This window comes from Centruroides sculpturatus, unplaced genomic scaffold, assembly GCF_000671375.1.
Source record: "Centruroides sculpturatus isolate CEXI.00-Female unplaced genomic scaffold, Cexi_2.0 scaffold2090, whole genome shotgun sequence".
NCBI classification, from domain to species: Eukaryota; Metazoa; Arthropoda; class Arachnida; order Scorpiones; family Buthidae; genus Centruroides; species Centruroides sculpturatus.
Genome location: NW_019386294.1, coordinates 24,135 through 44,679, shown reverse-complemented (window position 1 = coordinate 44,679; position 20,545 = coordinate 24,135). Strand labels below are relative to the sequence as shown.

Sequence of the window (20,545 nt, the reverse complement as noted above, 5' to 3'; positions counted from 1 at the left end):
TATATATATTTTTTTTTTTCCTAAAAATTTTTTATTGTCTTATATCAGCAAATCTATAAATAAAATATCAGTTGTTTATGTTCTCAATTCCAGGAGCTATTTCCAAATTATTTTGTTCTATATTTAATTGTGACTAATTTAAAATTTGTTCCAAATTTAATTTGCTTTTTTTTTTATTTATTTCTGTTAATGACAGCATTTACACTATCAATAATATTGTTATGTAATGTTATGTCTATGGGAAAATTGTAAAGGAACATGCTAGAATTTAATATGAAACTTTGTGAGTCATATGGAAGAATTCAATGGGAAATTTGTGAGAACTTTGAAAGAATTTAATGGGAAATTAGAGGGATTTGGGGATATTTGTGAGAGCTTTGAAAGAATTTAATAGGGAGTTAAAGGGATTTGGGGAAATTTGTGATAGTTTGAAAGAATTTAATAGGGAGTTAGAAGGATTTGGGGAAATTTGTGAGAACTTCGAAAGAATTTAATGGGGAATTAGAGGGATTTGGGGAAATTTGTGATAGTTTGAAAGAATTTAATAGGGAGTTAGAAGGATTTGGGGAAATTTGTGAGAACTTCGAAAGAATTTAATAGGGAATTAGAGGGATTTGGGGAAATTTCTGAGAACTTCGAAAGAATTTAATGGGGAGTTAGAGGGATTTGGGGAAATTTGTGAGAACTTTGAAAGAATTTATTAGGAAATCAGAATGATGAGGAAAAATTAAAGGGTAAATTAGAGGAATGTGGAATAATTTAATAAGAAATTTGTGAGGAGATATGTAAGAATTTGATGGAAACTTATTGGGAAATTCGTTGGATACGAGAGAATTTAATGAAAAATAACATTCATATGTCTGTTATAAACTCAATTTGTTTGTTATGTATAGGTTGGTCCAGTCAAAATTTTATAATTATTCACATTTTTTTTTAGATGTAATAAGATTAAACTCCCCAAATTAATTAGTTAGAATTTTATTATTGATCTAAATTAATCAACAACGTTGTTATTAATTACTGGATGTTGCAGGTTATGTTGTAACTCGATGTCTACACTCGACTCCTGTACTGCTGTATCATATTACTTAATTAAAATGTGTACGTTCTACCAATCTTAACGAATTTTAAATAAAGGGTAAGAAATGCATTTAATATTCAGAATTTAAATAATTAAATATTTTTTATTTTTATAAAAAATTAATTTCAAAACTTTAAATATTTATCGTGTAAACAGGATGGAGCAAAAGTCAGTTAGCTGTTGTAGAGACTAAATTAAAATTAAATAATTAAATTTTAATTAATTTAATTATATTTTTTTATTACGTGTCAATTAGTTTCGTTACAAAATTGCGTGTTTTACGTTGAAACTAAGTATGGTTAACCCACTTTTGGACCAGTCTGTACAATAAACTAATTGAGTTTATGATAGAGTTCTGCATTTTGGGAATGTTTTAAATGATTTTTATTAGAAAAATTCATTATTTAGACTAATTTAAGTTTGTAAATTTCTTATTTAATAAGGAAAACAGTAAGCAAAATTACAACAGAAGTCATGTTTTCTTTGAAGATGCGGTTCCTTCCCCCAAATTTTTAGAGGAATAGGTATTTTAATTGAAATATTTTTATTAATAACAGTCGACCCCCGCTATAACACTGTTGATTTTTCTGTTTTATATGAATTCCATGTTGTACGAGTCACTTAGATTTTACAAATACGTGTGCCGGGCTGTGAACGGCTTATGTATTTGTAAAATCTAAGTGACTCGTACAACATGGAATTCACATAAAACGGAAAAATCAACAGTGTTATAGGGGGGNAAATGTTCCAAAAAGGAAAGAAATGCAAAGTGCTGTCCTTAGAAGATCACGTTAAAATTATTAGAGAAAGTGAAAATGGTTTATCACAAAGGCAATTAGCTGCAAAGTTTAACTGTGGGAAAATGAAATTTATTTTACCATAGACCTACAGTATTTTCCTTAGGGGTATAAAATATTGTACATTATACAATTAATCAACTGATCTCATCATTTCATAAAATTTATTTTATTTATTTTTTTTGAAGCTTATATACAGTATATGTGAGATAAATAGTTTCTGTATCAATCTACATTATTTCCACGATATTTTTAGAAAAATAATATCCAAGTAATTTTCGCACGCAAAGTATTCAAAAAACAGTAAACGCATTAATGCAAAAATCAGTTTTACAGGAACCTTCCTTTACAAGTCATTACATTCCGCAATGACAATCGCGGAATGTAATTAAATCGTATAATGAGAAAAAAAATAATAAAATCGTTTTATTATTAATTAATAATTTTTCTTATTGTACTTAAGAAAATATTAAATATTAAAAAATACAATATTTTTAAAGTTAAAATAAGATTAAAATAACGAATACCAAAACCAAAGTGATGTAGAGATAGGACACGCTTATATATCGATGGCGTAATACACATAACTGAAGAGCAAATGAAAAAAACCGAAGTCGAATTAATTAAGTCGGAAAAAGAAAGTGTGCATTATAATCGAGAAAATGCGACTATAGTATTAATCTTTAAAATATTGGTATTAAATCTGTCTTATAAAATCACGACGACTCCTGTAAATCGAGTTATAGTATCCGATAAGAATAAAATACAATACCAATATAGCCCTAGCGTTGAAAAAATTCGCTTATTTTTGCTCATCTCCAGTTTTGCTTAGTAGAAATGGTTAAAAAGNCATGTTGTACGAGTCACTTAGATTTTACAAATACGTGTGCCGGGCTGTGAACGGCTCATGTATTTGTAAAATCTAAGTGACTCGTACAACATGGAATTCATATAAAACAGAAAAATCAACAGTGTTATAGGGGTCAACTGTATATATTTTTACATGTTCTTATCTTTAGTAATTTCCAAGAGATAAGACGTACACAGGAATTTTTTTTATCACTTTCGTGTAATGTAAGTTAGGAATTGCATTGTTCTTTTTCTATTATTTTTTCCCCTGTTGGATAAGTTTAAATTGCTATTATTATGTTATTATAGAGAATTAAAAATCTTTGTCTTCTCTACCGATGATGATTATATAGATTCCTTATTTTCGCTTGAGTTGCTTCTTGATGGAATGTCTACTGTGGCAGGTTTGCGTGTGCTTTTGGGCGCTAAGAGGATCTTCTATTCAAGCACACCATGAATTCAACCAGGATCGCTATGAAGCAGCAGAGTGGTGAGGGACTAAGTCCAACATAAAAGTTCCTGGGGAGTTGTCCCCGGATTCGATCCCAGTTTCCCCAGAGAGGTAGTGCTAGACCATTACACTAAAGATCTCAATGAGATCGATCCTTGAAGATCAACAGACTTCGAAAGAGAATCGATACATGCAAAGAAGTGGATATATAAAATACTAATATATTTATGGATTCATTACGGTCCGAGTGGATGAAACAACTGATCACTGGAGATGCGGGTTCGGACCTCACAAATCCGGCTGGCAGCGCGACGTTTTCTTTATGTGTTTAACAAATAAAGAGGGACCAGTTTCTGGAAGCATTCCTTTGACAGATCACTCATATATTGCTTTGCCCATCAATCCTAATATATTCATAAAAGTAATTTTAATATATATTTTACTATTGTAATCCGAAAACGTCTCTACTTTTTCTATTTGTTATTATTCACATATTTTTTGTATAATCTCATAAAAGGATTGGTAAATTAAAAATGATGGAAATCCTACTGTAGTAAATTACTTTTCATATATTCTATTTGATTTTTTTTCTTACCTCTTTAAACCGCTGATATATTTACCCTTTACTACCCTTTAGTCTTTCATTATTAACTATTACAAAGTATTATTAAAGTACAAAGGAATAAAGTATCAATTTTAATCATTAAAATATCATACGTAAATATATATCATTCGCATAAATCAATCGTACTTATTTTAATAATAATAAATATAACAAATTATCTTTTATATTGTCCCGTAGGCCCTAAGAAGGCCATTTTTGTACATACATCTTGGGCCAAGCCCACAATCGGGGCGGCCAGGTGGTAGTGGAAAGCCCGAGAGACCGCCCATGAAAATTTTCTGTAAAATTCGATCTCAGGCCCCCACAAAGACAGCCTTAACCGCTCGTTATGTGGCGGTAAAATGAATTCTTCTAGTTTATTGATTTTTAACTCATTAATTTTTTTTTAATTTAACGAGCTTGTTATTTATAACATGTATCAGATTTCAAATTTCAGTTTCACCACCACTGCTTAGAATTTATCTTAATTATTAAAGTACTGTCTATAAAATAATGTTGATATTATGCTGTATTATTTATGGATCTATCAATATTTCAATGATGGTTTTCTTATTTATCAGAAAAGATCGAGAAATCTATTTATAATTGATGTTCTTCTCATATATTAACACTTTTTGAAGTGTGTAGTTTGTAAAGAATTGGAGATTTGTTTGAATTTGTTGGTTTGCATACCTCAACGCGATCTGCAAAAGGGGGGATGTCTCCTGTGAGGATTTTCTGTAGGAAAATGGACCTTATTTATGTGTTACAAACGCTAAGAAAACACGGTAAACTCTAGTGGACCAGCCTGTTGACGAGGCGTGAACTCACAACAAGTGTTCAGCGATTTTATTCATTCGGCCATTGGTTGGCAGTTGAAGATTTGTATCTGATAAATTCAGTCAGAAGTATTTAAGTATTAATACATCATTCAATCAGTAGAGAAGTTAAGTTTCCAACTACATTTTCCAATCACAACTTATTAATTTTTATATAAATTTTTGGGATTTTAAATTTACTTTCACAAATTTCATAAATATACAAAAACATTTTGAAACAATACGATAAAACAATAAGAGCAGATGATTATTGTCACAATAACAGTCTTTTAACAAAATGGCTAAAGTGGAGGCATACAAGATTAAATCCTTCGAGCCGTTTTTTGAGGAAATGAAAGGTCAACTTCAAAGTCCTAAAGATGCTCTAGTACTCCTTATGCATCATGTCGCCATTTCTAAAGGTATACAATGTATAGGATTGGGAGAAGATTGGCCTCCGGATTATAGGAATATACGATCTAAGACTCTACCTGATAATTGGAATGCAGATCAAAAGCTGTACAAGATAATGTACGCAGATGATAAATATCGTTACTTACTAACAATACAACTGAGAGAAAACAAGTTTATCTTCGTTTATTGGTTTAATGTTCAACCCGAAATTCTCTCCGTCACACTCATCGAGATAAGTGATTACGTTAAAGAACTGACCGGAAATTTCGAGACAACTTTTGAAAATCTTCAGGTAGCCGCAACTTTATTTGAGGACATGATAATCGGTTCTAAACAACCATCAAAAGGGACAACTCCACAACCCGAAGCATCGCAGCCACAGGCGGTAGCAGAACTGCAACCAGAAGCCCAGGCTTTGCAGCCAGAAGCAAAACCTGGTCCTTCACAGCCGAAAGAAGTAACTCCACGACAAAAAGCTACGGCTCCTCGATCAAAAACGACTGTTCCAGCACCTCAAGCACCTCAAGCTCAAGCTCAAGCATCTGCTTCTGGGGTTGCACCTACTCAGGAAACTGGTGCTGTACCTAAAAAAATCTTGAAAAGACCTCCCACGAAGAGCAAGAAAGTTAGTCATTAGCTTATAAAGAAGGAATTGATCTTGGCTACCAAAATAAAATTTAACATCGTTATTTTTCTACTTATTCGCTAAATTCAACGTTAAATTTAATAAAGGTTCTAAACTATTCTGTTTGTTTTTGTTTATGAAATATATATCTTGGAATTACTGTATGACTTCAGATTTAAAATTTAAAATGCTGAATTATATTTGTTAATTTTGCACCCCGAATAGTTTTATTTAACTTGTAGTCACAAAGCTAAAAATTCTTGACAGTTCTCAAAATATGCCCAATCTACAGGTACAAGCCAAACAATCTTTCAATTAATTTAAAGGTTAAGGTCCTAAAAATATTTATTACACATTTTTTTGGGGACTTCGTGTCAATTTTCAGTTGATTTCACTGGTTTGATTTCCGTCAAAATATCTTATTGCATTGGATTCAATTGATTGAATAAAGCAATGCAACATTTGGCCGATTTTCAAAGGGGAGATTTTCTAGGGTAATCTGGCTTCTATTTAGATGTTGGACATGAAGAAAATCCAGAAAACTCCACGTGGTCAGCCCATTGTGAACTCACGTGTTCAGTAGTGTTTGTCACTCAACCACTGTGGCTCTTGACAGGAAGTGTAAATTACAAGTAAGTAAAATTATAAAATTGGGAAAAAAGAATTGACTGTCTGTATTAATTACACTTTCAATTTATAAAAATATGCTTGCTGTTGACCATCTTTCAGTTTCAACTGTGATTAAACATAAATGGATTTCAAGTTGTGAATTAAAGCGTCATTCGAAATAATGAACAAGTAATAAAGGCAATTGTAACAATAATAATACTTAGACAAGACAGACGAACAAAATGAAGGTTTTCAAAAAAGAAGAGTTTGAATCGTTTTTTGATAACGTAAAGCAGCAACTGACCAGTAAAGAGGATGCATTAGTTCTTATTATACACTATTTCATCATTTCTAAAGGTGTACACTTCGTAGGGATTGGAGAAGATTGGTCAACAACTTCTAGTAAAATCGAAAATTACAAATTACCCGAAAACTGGAACTCAAATCAAAATCAATACACCTTCAGATACACGAATGACAATGATTATCGTTTCTTGTTACAAGTAATGAAGAGCGAGAATTTCGAATATCTTTACATTTATTGGATAAGTCCTGACGCCCCCATTTCGTGGTCCACTTTCTTAATGGTAGATGATTATATTGAGGAGAACTGGGAAACGTTTTCGTCTACATACAAGGGTGATTTAGATAATCTTGCAACAATTCTAGAACGTACGATAACAATTAACATTCCCGAAACTCCAGAGATATCCGCGAATGTGGCAAAAGTGACAAAAGAAGTTCCATTTAAAGCTGAAGAAATAAAAAATGAAAGACCTTTGTTATTTACCAAAATGATGGACACTCAAGAAATTATAGAAAAACCGCAACTAGAAAGATCCTCTGCTATGAAGCAATCTGAAATCGTTTTATCAAAGACTGAAACAAAAACACCTGTAAAGAACTCTTTTAAATCAGGACTTCAATGCACTCAAGGGTCTTCTAAAACGAAACCAAAAGAATCACAGAATATCAAGTCTGAAGCGGGGGCAAAAGAAACCATTAAAAGAAGGAAAAAAGTTACTAATTAATAGATAGCACGGAATCGATACTTTTTATTGTTAAGCAAAATTTTTTACACAAATTAAATTTTGATATTTTTTTTATGTTAAAATCTAATTATTAATAAAGAAATATTCAATAGATTTTTATGTTATGAGAAATATTTGGATAATACTATGAAATGTCACTTTACTTTTCCTGTTGTTGGCATACATAACAAGGGAAAGTATTGGAATCTTGTCAAATTTGACCTTTCAAGTTTTTTGTGTAATTGGGGCATTTATGCTTATAATTATTTGCTTTTTGTCCAATATTGTAATGAATGTTCTGAACAGATATATTATATAATTTTTTTTTTATAAATAAACTTGCGTATTATTTTTTAAGTTTTACATTCGGTGCTGTAATTTTTTCCTATTTATTTATAGAATTAAATGAATGTAAAAAAATTTGGTTTTCTTTGTTGCACGTTAGTTTTATGTGTGTAGGAGGAGGCACGATTTTGTTCACCCCCTTTAAAGCTTAATAATTCTCTCGTTGTTTTTGTAATAACTGGTAACTCGTTGCTGGATTTTTATACGTAAAGAAATAAAATAAAAAGAAACAAAGTTCGACAGTCTTTCACAATTGGAGGAAAAATAGTATAATTTTCACATAAACAATAAAGAGGAAAAAGTAACATAAAAAATTCCTATTTAAATTATTAATTTATGTCAAAATAGATTGAAAAGGGATGAATTTCACAATGTAATTAACATTAACTTATTTTATTTTTTCTATAAAGATTCGTTTAATAAATTTACTTTTTGAATTTTAACGATAAAATTGATTGCTGTGTAAGAAATAAAAAAGGAATAAAACAAACATTTTTCTTATAAAGATATTTTACACATATTTAATAAATTTAAGAAATTATTTACTAAATAACTGCGCTTTATTTAATAATGATTTTATTTCCAAACATTTCACTAGGTACAAGTTTTTTCGGTGCTCGATAATGGTTAAGGTTATATCCAGCAACGAGTTGCTTAACTTTCCCTGGCAACATTTGGTTGCGCCGTCTGTTATCATATTTTAATAAAACGTTTTATATTTTTAACTATTATAAAATGGCAAAAAACTTAATTTTGAGAGTAGGGATAAAAAAATTGTAAATGCTAATAACGAGTAAAATCGTCATTAAGTCCGACCCTACTGGAGATACACACGGCCCCCCCCTTATCTCACCAACCCTTTGACCTTTAATCAACAAAATTTAACAGTATCAATTCCCATAATAAACAAACCTATCTGCAAAATTTCAGAAATTTTCCGCGAAAAACATAGGGGTTATTAAGCTTGAAAGAGAGTGAACAAATCGTCCCCCACACACATACACGCATACAAACAACACAATAACATCTATACATACAGAAAAATCTTCAATTTTTTTGCATTTCTCGATATTTCGAGATGTCGTAAGCTAAAAAACGTAAAAATCTTGGTGACATTTTTGGCTGATTGCCATACTTTCTCTATGTTATATATAATAGCCAGAAAAGTAATGAGCTTAGAATTGAGTTTTTTCTCTCAACAATTGAAATTTTATAACTCCAACTAAACAGGGACGTATGCCTGGAATGCATATTAAAGAAATCAAAGCTAATAACGTAAAAAAATATTTAAAAAATACCCTGTTCCAGGTGTAATAAAGGTATATAAATAAAATCTCTATTGAATCAAGTTTAGTGAATTAATATATGAAAAACTTAACCAGACAAGAAGTAATACTAGAAATTAAGAAATTATGCTATTATTAGTAATGTNTATATATATATATAAATGGACATGTATGTCCCTATATTTCACTTTTCCGCCAAAACTACACATCGCACATGAATGGTGTTTGTATGTGGTAGTAGCCCCAAGTCTCCATTCGTGCACCAGGGGTTGCGTCTTGATAGCTATAAGGGTGGGGGAGATATTAGGCTGAAAGTGGTTGAAAGTGGCTTTCTATTTCGAATGTTTTGTTCGAATTTGTTCGAATTAAATTTGAACATAAAATTCGAATAGTGGTTCGATTATAGAACGATTGTAAACGTTCCAGAAACGTTGAAAATAGTTCGTTTGACTGGACGTGAACAGGAGACGTTCACGTCCTCCAGTGACCAGGTCTCTAATTAGTCTGGAAACGGGGGACCTAATTCTTGCATTCTGTGAAAACGGGTAAGATTGGCTATAATGTAATTATCTTAATCTTCACTATCGTAACTTTTTAAAAACCCAGCGAAGCGGGTCTTTGCAGCTAGTAATAATAATAATAATAAGCGCAGAATCCAAACGGTTAGGAGCTGAAAGTTGAAATTTGGTATAGTTAGGGTACTAATAAGAACGTATACTAAGAATGGATTTTTTGGAAATTCCTCCCGCAGGAAAAAGGGAGAAGTTTACGGCTTACTCTGAAGAACTCGGCTACTATTGTACTAATTTAGATGCGATTTTTTTGAGGAAAATCGAATATATTTTTAGACCCATCTAACATTTCTCTAATTAGCCTCGAAAGAGGGTGAACCTAATTCTTGCATCCGGCGAAAACGAGTAAGATTGGTTATAATCTAATAATTTAAACTTATGCTATGGTTACCTTTCGCCCGAGCAACTCCAGGCTCATCTGCTAGTTTGCTATAAAATTTAAGGACTTATCACACGACAATATTCAATTGGAAAGCTGACTGAGATTTTTTATTAAACCAATATTTACATTTCGGGCCATATACTCTTCCTCGGTTATAATTCTAGTGTTTTCGTATTCTTAAATATGTATTTAACATTAAATTTTTATTCAAAATTCACAAATTCAAATCTCCTAGTATCGAATGGTTAAGTATATGATAAATTGATCATTTTTATATTAATGAAAATGTTATTTGAATGAATATTTCCTTTCTATTATTACGAGTATTGTTTATTGGTTAGCCTGCCAGAGTCAAGGATATTTCCTACATGCAATGAGTTACAAGCTTAAAATGCACAGTAGATTTCTATCTCGTTTAGTCATTGTTCAGACTACTTACGTGTATCATGAAATTATTTCATTGCTTTTCCTCTATCGTAAATAATAAGGATATTTTAAAATGGTTTTACGATACACCAAAAATTCCTTTAGTATCAGAAAAATTCTATATTTATTGGAATTTCTATCACATTGTTATTCGCTTGAGCACAGTTTATGTATAAAATAACATCAATTCCTAGTTTATGAAATGGAAAAAAATGTTCCTCAGCGTGCAAGTATCATGTTGAATAAAAAAATCATGAGAGGAATTTGAACAGAGTTCTGCATGAATTTATTCTTTACTTATAATTCGTTTACAACAATTTATTTAAATCATATTTTAATGATCTAATACAGTTGCATATTGTGATTATAAACACAGATTTAATACATTTATTATTATTACAAATTAAATTAGGATAAATAAAGATCTTTCTTAAAGAATTTTTTTAATTGTTACGAAATAACTTTGTTACATTGTTCTTGTTTATGTGTTATTGTAATGAACACATTCACTGTTACTTCAAGTGACGTTATTTGCATAAGAACCACCGTCTTAGCCAATATTTAATAGAGATTATTTTTACTCAAATCTCCACAGAGCTGGTTAAAACCACTGAACACAGGTCTTGATTTGTGTCTCTCAACAGTCTGTCTACCTGAAATTTTTCAAATTTTCTTTAGGTATATAACACTTAAATAGGGTGTTTCCCATAAAAGTCTTCCTCGGAGGCATCCTCTTTTGTTGCATTGCCTTTTCTCATAAATCATTAGATTAATGAGGCAAGTTTCTTTAGAGACATTTAACAGATTGGAATAAAGATGTAGAACAAAACTGAACAGTGAAAAGAGGCCTTTAAGAAGGCGAGTTCTTGGTTGTGATAGTGTTAGTTTGGAGGATCCAGAAATAACTTGTAAAAAGACGAACCGAAAGAAGAAAACGTGTAAATTAAATACAGCCGAATCTCTAATAACTTTCAACAACAGTCATCTCTAAAAAGGCCACCTTTATGAATGTCCTCTTCAGGAACGGATTCCTTTAGAATAGAGGACAATACCTAGGTTTTTTAATGTAAAATATTAAAATCATAACATACTTCACAGTGTTAATTATTCCTGTTTTTTATTGTTAACATACAGGTTACAATTACTTTTTATAAATACAGAAGTAAGCGATATCTGAATTTATAATTAATTTCAAATAAAAAATATTCGTGGCGTAAAAGAAGATAAAATTAAAAAGTATATTTAAAAAGTACAAAATAAATTACATATTGTAGATTTAATTAACACAAATAGGGAATCTTCGTTTGGCTTTTGTCTTCACGCAGCTGTCTGCAGAATAATTAATAAAAAAAAAAAAGAATTAGTCCTCAAGAAAATTTAAGTTATGTTTATTATGTCGTAACGATTTACGAACACTACTACGTCAATTTTACATCATACATACAATGAGAAAATGACGTAAGATTGACGTAAAAATTTTCGCAATTATTGAAGATGCTGCCTGTATGAAGAAATACACTTACCTTCCGAGGCGACACATGGGCAGAAACGTCTGTATTTTCCTCCTTTTACTTGACCCATGGAACATCTTTTCTTTCTCAAAGATTTAGCAGCACATTTGGAACCAAAATGTTTCTTCTTTAGACAGCATCCACTGAGGCACTCGATGCTGTTGATGCATTTCTGACCCAATGTTAAGTTGTTTTGATAAAGCTATAACAGAAAGAATTTCTTTATAACTTAGAAGTGTTTAAAATAAATAAATTGCTGTGTCTAGACACTTTCCATATATGGCACACCTTATAAAATGTCACTTGATATGTAATTGATAAACGCCGTCTGCGATAATGTCAAACATATCAAGTGACAAACTCATCAAGCAGAACAGATGTAGATATAGTTTTTTTTATATTAAAAATCAATAATAAATTTTATTTTTTTTAACAATTATTCGAGAATATATTTCTTCAATTGTTAATTAATTACAAGTAATTATTCAATAAAAATTTTCGAATTTCTTTCGGAGCAAAATTTAAAATTCTTATTAATATTCTAATTTTTCTAATTATTTAATTTATTAAATTCTATAAAAATATATTGTGAAAACATTCGATATTTAAGAATAAAATGTATATTTTCGTGAATAATCTGATCCACCCACTAGAGATTATATTCGCGTGCACCTACTGACAGTACATCATTGTTTGGTAATAACCGTAATTATAATCCCTATGAAAGATACTATAGAGAATACTGATAACAACTACTGTTATCTTCAGTATAAATCTACACTATTTTAAAATAGTAATCCTTCTGAAAACCATACGTTTTATAGGAAATTAGACTTACAATGACGGATCCATCGATGTCGATGGCTCTTTGTTCTAAGTATAAATCGTCGTCGTTGGCTCGTAACACAGTTATTCCTATCAAACAGCAGAGGACCAGCGCCCAACTTGTCATGACGATAGTTGTTAACCTTTATCGTGACATGTGATGTGACTACTATCAACTTCTCCTCCGCAGCAGAATGTGTTTTAAACTCAAGGTCCTTCGTAACGGATATCAGTAGTCATGACTTCCGAACTAACACGTGGTAGAAACATCCGTAATTTAAGCGTTTAATGTATCGTTGACGTACGAAAAATTCGCGCGAATCGTTTCGAAACTCGTTTATATATAGAAACATCTTAATATAACTATGATCGAGTTTAACTTAAAGCTGATTTGATTAATAACAAGTTACAAAAGTTAAACCTTTACATTTGTGTGGAATTAGGATAAAAACGAACAATTATCATAGGTTTAAATTTAAAAAAAATGGTATATAAGCACCGAATGAATCATAATATTATATACTGATATTACTTAATTTATTTGTCATAAAATTTGTTACGTAATATGTACGTGTCAAGATATGTTGGCGGTTCCTATGAAAATTAATTTACTTATCTTTTGTATTAAATAGTGGATACGAAGAATAAATATTAGACACTGATAGAATCTTCGAAAAAATACGATTTTGTGTATAAATTTCTTATACAAAATTGACTTAAAAAGACATATTACTTAGAGCTTGAGAGGACGTGAGACGATGCCCGAACCACTAAAATCTATGAAGGCTTTTTCAGGCCAATCAGTGGCCGAGTGGATAAAACCACTGAACAGTGGTAGTGGGTGATGGGTTTGCGCTTGATCAAGAGGTTGGAAACATGGGAATTTCGGGTTCTTCACTTATCTAATAGCTAAATAGGGGCAGTTTCACAAAGAAAGTCCTGCTGGGAGGCAGATCGCCCATGTCTAGCGTTTCGTTACTCAATAAATCCAATCTTACTTTTGTATTAATTGTTAAAAAAAATACGCTATCTGTTACTATAATACAGCATGAAATAGTATATTACAAAGTATAATATAATACCCAAATTTTTTTTGTCTTCATCTAGGATTTAATTGCCCTACCCGATGTACAAAAGTTAAAAGTTAGATCGAAACCACGTTTAAATAATTAAGTACACAAGGTCAGTTCTGAGTAATAAAACTATTGCAACACTATAACTTAATGAAAATAAAGACTTAATTAATATGAAATTGTTAGAGATCAAAGAGAAAGTTTCATATAAGTATATGTTTCTTCTATATTTATGTAATATATATGTTACGGTAAAAGTGATTAATCCTGTAATTATTCATAATCGCCGGTTCGTAGTGGTAAATATAATAAACCACAATTAATTAAATTTACCGGGCATTAAGAGTAATCGCCAGTATAGGATGATGAATTTGACAAATAATGCAGTCTAGCCGAGTGATTCTTGGTTAGAAAGCAACCAAACCAGGCACTAGACCGAGGAATAGATCATGAAGAATAAATCATATCAAGGCATTAAGTGTAGTTTTTATGAAGCCATGTTGGGTTCACCCTTAAGAGTTGGGCAAAGACATCATTCTTTCCTAATGGTGCTATAGCAGATGTTCATCCCTTTACATCCCTCTTTTAGATTAGGAGATTTATAACAAATATTCTGAATACCATAAATTCGATTCGAACTGCACTTCGAAAGAAAAACGTTTTATTTATTAGATATTATTATTTTGTGTACTATTATTTTTTTTATAAATAAACTTGCGTATTATTTTTTAAGTTTTACATTCGGTGCTGTAATTTTTTCCTATTTATTTATAGAATTAAATGAATGTAAAAAAATTTGGTTTTCTTTGTTGCACGTTAGTTTTATGTGTGTAGGAGGAGGCACGATTTTGTTCACCCCCTTTAAAGCTTAATAATTCTCTCGTTGTTTTTGTAATAACTGGTAACTCGTTGCTGGATTTTTATACGTAAAGAAATAAAATAAAAAGAAACAAAGTTCGACAGTCTTTCACAATTGGAGGAAAAATAGTATAATTTTCACATAAACAATAAAGAGGAAAAAGTAACATAAAAAATTCCTATTTAAATTATTAATTTATGTCAAAATAGATTGAAAAGGGATGAATTTCACAATGTAATTAACATTAACTTATTTTATTTTTTCTATAAAGATTCGTTTAATAAATTTACTTTTTGAATTTTAACGATAAAATTGATTGCTGTGTAAGAAATAAAAAAGGAATAAAACAAACATTTTTCTTATAAAGATATTTTACACATATTTAATAAATTTAAGAAATTATTTACTAAATAACTGCGCTTTATTTAATAATGATTTTATTTCCAAACATTTCACTAGGTACAAGTTTTTTCGGTGCTCGATAATGGTTAAGGTTATATCCAGCAACGAGTTGCTTAACTTTCCCTGGCAACATTTGGTTGCGCCGTCTGTTATCATATTTTAATAAAACGTTTTATATTTTTAACTATTATAAAATGGCAAAAAACTTAATTTTGAGAGTAGGGATAAAAAAATTGTAAATGCTAATAACGAGTAAAATCGTCATTAAGTCCGACCCTACTGGAGATACACACGGCCCCCCCCTTTATCTCACCAACCCTTTGACCTTTAATCAACAAAATTTAACAGTATCAATTCCCATAATAAACAAACCTATCTGCAAAATTTCAGAAATTTTCCGCGAAAAACATAGGGGTTATTAAGCTTGAAAGAGAGTGAACAAATCGTCCCCCACACACATACACGCATACAAACAACACAATAACATCTATACATACAGAAAAATCTTCAATTTTTTTGCATTTCTCGATATTTCGAGATGTCGTAAGCTAAAAAACGTAAAAATCTTGGTGACATTTTTGGCTGATTGCCATACTTTCTCTATGTTATATATAATAGCCAGAAAAGTAATGAGCTTAGAATTGAGTTTTTTCTCTCAACAATTGAAATTTTATAACTCCAACTAAACAGGGACGTATGCCTGGAATGCATATTAAAGAAATCAAAGCTAATAACGTAAAAAAATATTTAAAAAATACCCTGTTCCAGGTGTAATAAAGGTATATGAATAAAATCTCTATTGAATCAAGTTTAGTGAATTAATATATGAAAAACTTAACCAGACAAGAAGTAATACTAGAAATTAAGAAATTATGCTATTATTAGTAATGTAGAAATATATATAAATTACTTTATAACATGTATCCCGAATGGATCCTAGTTTTCATCAACAATGGACGAGGGTGGAGAGTGCCCAAAGGGCTGGCCACGTGGACTCTCCTGGATTTATTTCACGTGTATAACACTTAAATAGGGAGCAGTTGCTCACAATGAGTTCTTCCTGGAAGCTCCCTTCTTCACAGAAGATCCACGAGTTGCATTGTCTTCTCCCATCAATTTAACCTTTTAAGTAAGAATACAGGGATCACTTTTTCTCACGTTACTTACAATTAAATAACTATAAAAAGAAGAATAATCTTACAGCGTTTGCGTTATAACATTGTTAATTTGAAAAAATTATAAGATGAAAGAAAGAATCAAGCTAATCTGAGGGGAAGCAATTGTCACTGTTGGCTCCTCACTTTGGGCGCATTTAAACTCTAATAATTTAAATTTACGATTCGAAAGAATTAGCAACCACTTTAAATCAATTTTCAGGATTGAAAATGGATTTATTTGAATTTCAAATATAACAATAAAAAGTCCAATTATCAATGAAAAGAACGGTTGCTTTCGGATGTGGCTCCATCTGTCGATACATATTGGAAGTATTTTAATATGAAGAGTACAAAGTATTAATACAAAGTACAATAGACTTAAAAATTGATACTTTGTATTAACGAAATTCGTATTAATTAACAGGACTCATAACTGAAATGTAGTGGCGTGCCGTGACATTTGACGTTAGGGAAGCTGTGTTTCTATAAGAAGTCGACATCCAGGGGCATCAGTCAATTGGGCGTCAGTGATGGTCTAGGACAATGGTTTCCAATTAATTTTTTCTGAGTACCACTTCATGAAAGGGCTCAAACTCGCGTACCCCTTATAGCAGAAATTCATATTAATCCATACTAATATTATAAATTCGAAGGTAATTCTGTCTACCTATCTGTCCAGGCCCGCCGTAAGCGGGAGTGCAAGGCGTGCACCGCACACGGGCGGCACGTCCAGGGGGCGGCAAATTGAGCGATCGGTCACGTAATAATAGTCATTGTCATAATACCCACCCTACTTATAGCATAAAAAATGTCTTCGCAGGGAGAAAAAAATCCGACCGGAGCGCAATTACTATATTCTTATTTAGCCTATATTATACCATTAACAGCGCCTCTATTGGCATTTATCAGAATTAAGTTGCAATGCGAAACGTCTGTCGGCAGGTTGAACTATCCGGCAGCGCCCGAAAGCCAAGTACTCATAGTCGTGCTCTATGACAGAAGTTGACAGGACTGGCGAAATTAGGGAATCCCTACAGAGCTTCCTTCTTAATTTGTACTTGTACGCAATCGAACAGTTCTATCGTCTATTAAATTGCAATTATTTTGTTAATAATTCTTCTGACATGGGTCGAAGTATAATTAATGATATTTTAACTTGGTTAGGATTTAAATCTGAAGCTTAAAGACGATTCAAGTAGTGAAACAGACATTGACAGTATTGATTTGTTTAATGAAATCAATACTTTAAAGTTGCATTTTCCAAAAAACCAGTCTAATGATCCACAAACCCCATTACAATATCTTTTTACTAATGACTTAATTTCAACAGTTCCAAACACAGCAATAGCACATTACTTACATTGCCGGTTTCAGTTGCATTTGGTAAAAGGTCCTTTTCAAAGTTAAAAATTATAAAAAAACTATTTAGTTAATTAATTAACTTAAGATCAACAATGCACCAGCAAAAACTAAGTAATTTAGTTTATAGCCATAGTTTCAATTGAACATGAAATCTTAGACTGCTTGGATACAAGAAAATTGATAGCAGATTTCGCAAACATGAAGGCAAGAAGAGTTCAATTCAAGGCAATAAATATTTATATGGTTTTACACTTAAGTAAAAAAAAAATAACTTAGTAATAAAAAATAGTTCTTTTTGTAAAGTATTTCTTTTCTTTTTTCACACCTTTATGAGACAACACTAAAGAGCCTTACTGGCAAGCTCAGCGCAGGTAGTCGTAGTTAAACAGGGGGCGGCATAATCGGTATTGCACAAGGGCGTTCAAACAGCTAGCGGCGCCCCTGTGTCTGTTACCTTTTCACGTCTAAACCGCCGGAAAGGTTTTAATAAAATTTGGCACGGAGATAGCTTACACGTTGGAGATAAACATAGGCTACATTTTACTACGAGAAAATATCTTACTCGCACGAGAAAATTCGATATAATGCTGGCGAAGCCGTGGGTAGACAGCTAGTGATAAATAGAATAAGTTTTTTTTTACATTTATTACCTTTAAAATACAATTCTAATAATAATGAAAATAACATAAGGTTATTTAATTTTAATGAGACAAATGTGCGCGATTTTCTTCGTACAACTTTGTAAAATCCAGTTGCTTTTTGGTCAGCTTCAGTCTGGAGTCGTCTTCGAGTCGAAGTCGGTGACGATGTTTAGTTTTTGTATTTGTCATGGCCGAAAATACGCTCTCGCAAAGGTATGTTGTGCAAAATGGTAGTAAATATTATATTGCCGCTTCGCTGACACGATAATAATGTTAATTTTACAATTAACACAATTTGTGTCAATTGTACAATATTTGTTTCTTGCGTAAGAATTTTATTTAGGTATTGTCACAAATGCATTTTTTTAAATGAAATTTCGAGAATATTTTTAGTTATAAATAAACGAATTTGCGCATTCGACATCGTGTTGTAAATTGCCGAATTTTTGATGGTCCACCCATTATTTTTTTGATTGCTTCATCTCATGCATTTAAATTTTGAATCAACGGATTTTAGATTGCCGCGCGTACCCCTTCATGAAATTTCGCGAACCCCCAGGGGTACGCGTACCACTAATTGGGAACCATTGGTCTAGGGCATGGCTTCTTAAACTTTTTTATTCACGACCCCATTTATGATTATGATTTTTTCGCGACCCAAAAAAAAAAAAATATAAAATAAAGATATATACAAATTTGCAAAAACAATAATTGTGTACTACCACAGTTCACTGTTGTGTTACAATGGAAATGAGACAACTGAATACACTGAAAAGCGACAACACTACACTAGTTCACACTACAATCAGTGTTGCTGAATCGTTGTCTCACTGCACCAGAAGTGACACAAAGCACAACTCACGAAACCTATGACACAAAGCGTGCCATTTTCAAACTCTTGCAAATTATTTTCAATATTATGCATTAAAATCTCGCAATCCCAAGATTTCGCTAAGCGACCCCAAATGGGGTCACGACCCATAGTTTAAGAAGCCCTGGTCTAGGGTCAATTCGTATCGTTTATTCTATAAGCTAGTAACAATCGTAGACTTTTCTAAATGTATTTTTAATATCACAATTACTTTCCGAATGGCTAGCCACGATATAAGGGCTACAATTAAAAATAATATAATAGTGACTTACTCGTTGAAATAAAATGTGTGGTGGACGTACCGGTACATACACGGTAAAAAACATTCTTCAATTGTACGAATATACTTTAAAAGAAAAGAGTAATTAAATATAGCTTTGTAAAGAAACGTACATAAAAGTAACATAAAATATTATTTACTTTTTAAATCTTAAAACTTAGTCAAATAGCTCCGTAGGAGTGGCTGATGGATGGAATCGAAGACTGCCAAGTCCCCAGGGTGCCGATACCGGTCAATGTCAAATGTCACTTTTGTGGCATCACTAGTATATCTCAAAGGACACGACAGGGCTGTTGTAGATTTTAAACGTTTCTCACCATAGCTGTAAAAATGTAAACATGTTAAACTTAATGTCATTTGTTTTCTAAGTAATTCGTTTTAGGACCAAATGTCCTCAGAAATTCCCAAAATTTATAACTTTTAGGTCACTCTCATCGAACTGGAAAAATTTCTCTTTATTAATATAAAGAAATTGCTTTTTGCCCTTGGTTTAATTAAATTAATTAAAAACCTACTAATGTGAGGTGGAAATAAGGACTTACTAAGGGAATATTTGAGCACAGACCTTCATCTATTAAATGATAAAATCTATAGTCTTAAAACTAATATCTGGTTAAGAAGTAATGTAATGAAGGTTGGCCATTAAGATGTTAGTCACCACTTGTTCTCCAGATGTTGCCAGTAACACACCTCCCTCATAACTGCTCTGCATCTTGTAGCAACGCTACCTTCAAACTCCATCTTACTACTGTTATGGTATGTAGATATAACTTATTTTGTAAAACAATTACCTTATTATTCCGCTAATTTTAATACTGTTTATAATAGTAACCCTTATGTCAAGCTACTATGTAACATAATGAAGCCACCTTAAGCCTGTCTCTTCTACACCCATTTATTACTAGAGGATTTGATCCCGGGATCTCGAAAATCGGGATCCCGGGATCCCGACCACTTTTCAGTCCCAAAATTTTCGGGATTAAGTTTTCCTAATCCCGGGATTTTCGGGATTGACATCATTTTAAAAAAATTGCAAAATAGACTGCATGAAGCGAAACGTTCAGTGCCAGTGCTTTTAACAGAATTGCTTGCCTATCATTTTAATATAAAATACAAGAAATTTTATTCCAAGCAAGCAGCAGAAATTAACCAAGCGGGCTTGCGATGCTTGCTTGGAATAAAACTTCTTGTATTTTCAACTAAAATGATAGGCAAGCAGTTCTCACTGGGTTACTTGGTAATATACTTCATTTTTGTATTTTTGAATTTTCGCG

General features: G+C 31.7%; 4 protein-coding genes across 4 annotated transcripts in view; 3 read left to right on the top strand and 1 right to left on the bottom strand.

Moving 5' to 3' along the window:
* The window catches only part of LOC111614455 (multidrug resistance-associated protein 4-like), a 51,352-nt gene that overhangs the window by 7,824 nt on the left and 22,983 nt on the right, over window positions 1–20,545 (top strand). The window lies entirely within an intron of this gene.
* Window positions 4,498–5,757, top strand: LOC111614454 (proteasome inhibitor PI31 subunit-like). Its single transcript, XM_023355830.1, has one exon. The coding sequence runs from the start codon at window positions 4,899–4,901 to the stop codon at window positions 5,649–5,651; it is 753 nt and encodes a 250-aa protein (XP_023211598.1). The 5' UTR covers window positions 4,498–4,898; the 3' UTR covers window positions 5,652–5,757.
* Window positions 5,896–7,323, top strand: LOC111614453. The gene is made up of 2 exons (XM_023355829.1): window positions 5,896–6,271; window positions 6,369–7,323. The coding sequence occupies exon 2, from the start codon at window positions 6,491–6,493 to the stop codon at window positions 7,277–7,279; it is 789 nt and encodes a 262-aa protein (XP_023211597.1). The 5' UTR covers window positions 5,896–6,271; window positions 6,369–6,490; the 3' UTR covers window positions 7,280–7,323.
* LOC111614456 (colipase-like) lies at window positions 10,608–12,853 on the bottom strand. Its single transcript, XM_023355833.1, has 3 exons — window positions 12,640–12,853; window positions 11,814–12,003; window positions 10,608–11,619 (listed from the first exon to the last, which is right to left on the bottom strand). The coding sequence occupies exons 1-3, from the start codon at window positions 12,751–12,753 to the stop codon at window positions 11,567–11,569; spliced, it is 357 nt and encodes a 118-aa protein (XP_023211601.1). The 5' UTR covers window positions 12,754–12,853; the 3' UTR covers window positions 10,608–11,566.

Bases quoted from the DNA above. Each gene is read 5' to 3' on its own strand.
- LOC111614454 (XM_023355830.1), top strand. From the start codon at position 4,899: ATGGCTAAAGTGGAGGCATACAAGATTAAATCCTTCGAGCCGTTTTTT.
- LOC111614453 (XM_023355829.1), top strand. From the start codon at position 6,491: ATGAAGGTTTTCAAAAAAGAAGAGTTTGAATCGTTTTTTGATAACGTA.
- LOC111614456 (XM_023355833.1), bottom strand. From the start codon at position 12,753: ATGACAAGTTGGGCGCTGGTCCTCTGCTGTTTGATAGGAATAACTGTG. The intron at 12,004-12,639 runs GTAAGTCTAATT...TTTCTGTTATAG, and splicing joins ACATCGATGGATCCGTCATT to CTTTATCAAAACAACTTAAC. The intron at 11,620-11,813 runs GTAAGTGTATTT...ATTATTCTGCAG, and splicing joins CCCATGTGTCGCCTCGGAAG to ACAGCTGCGTGAAGACAAAA.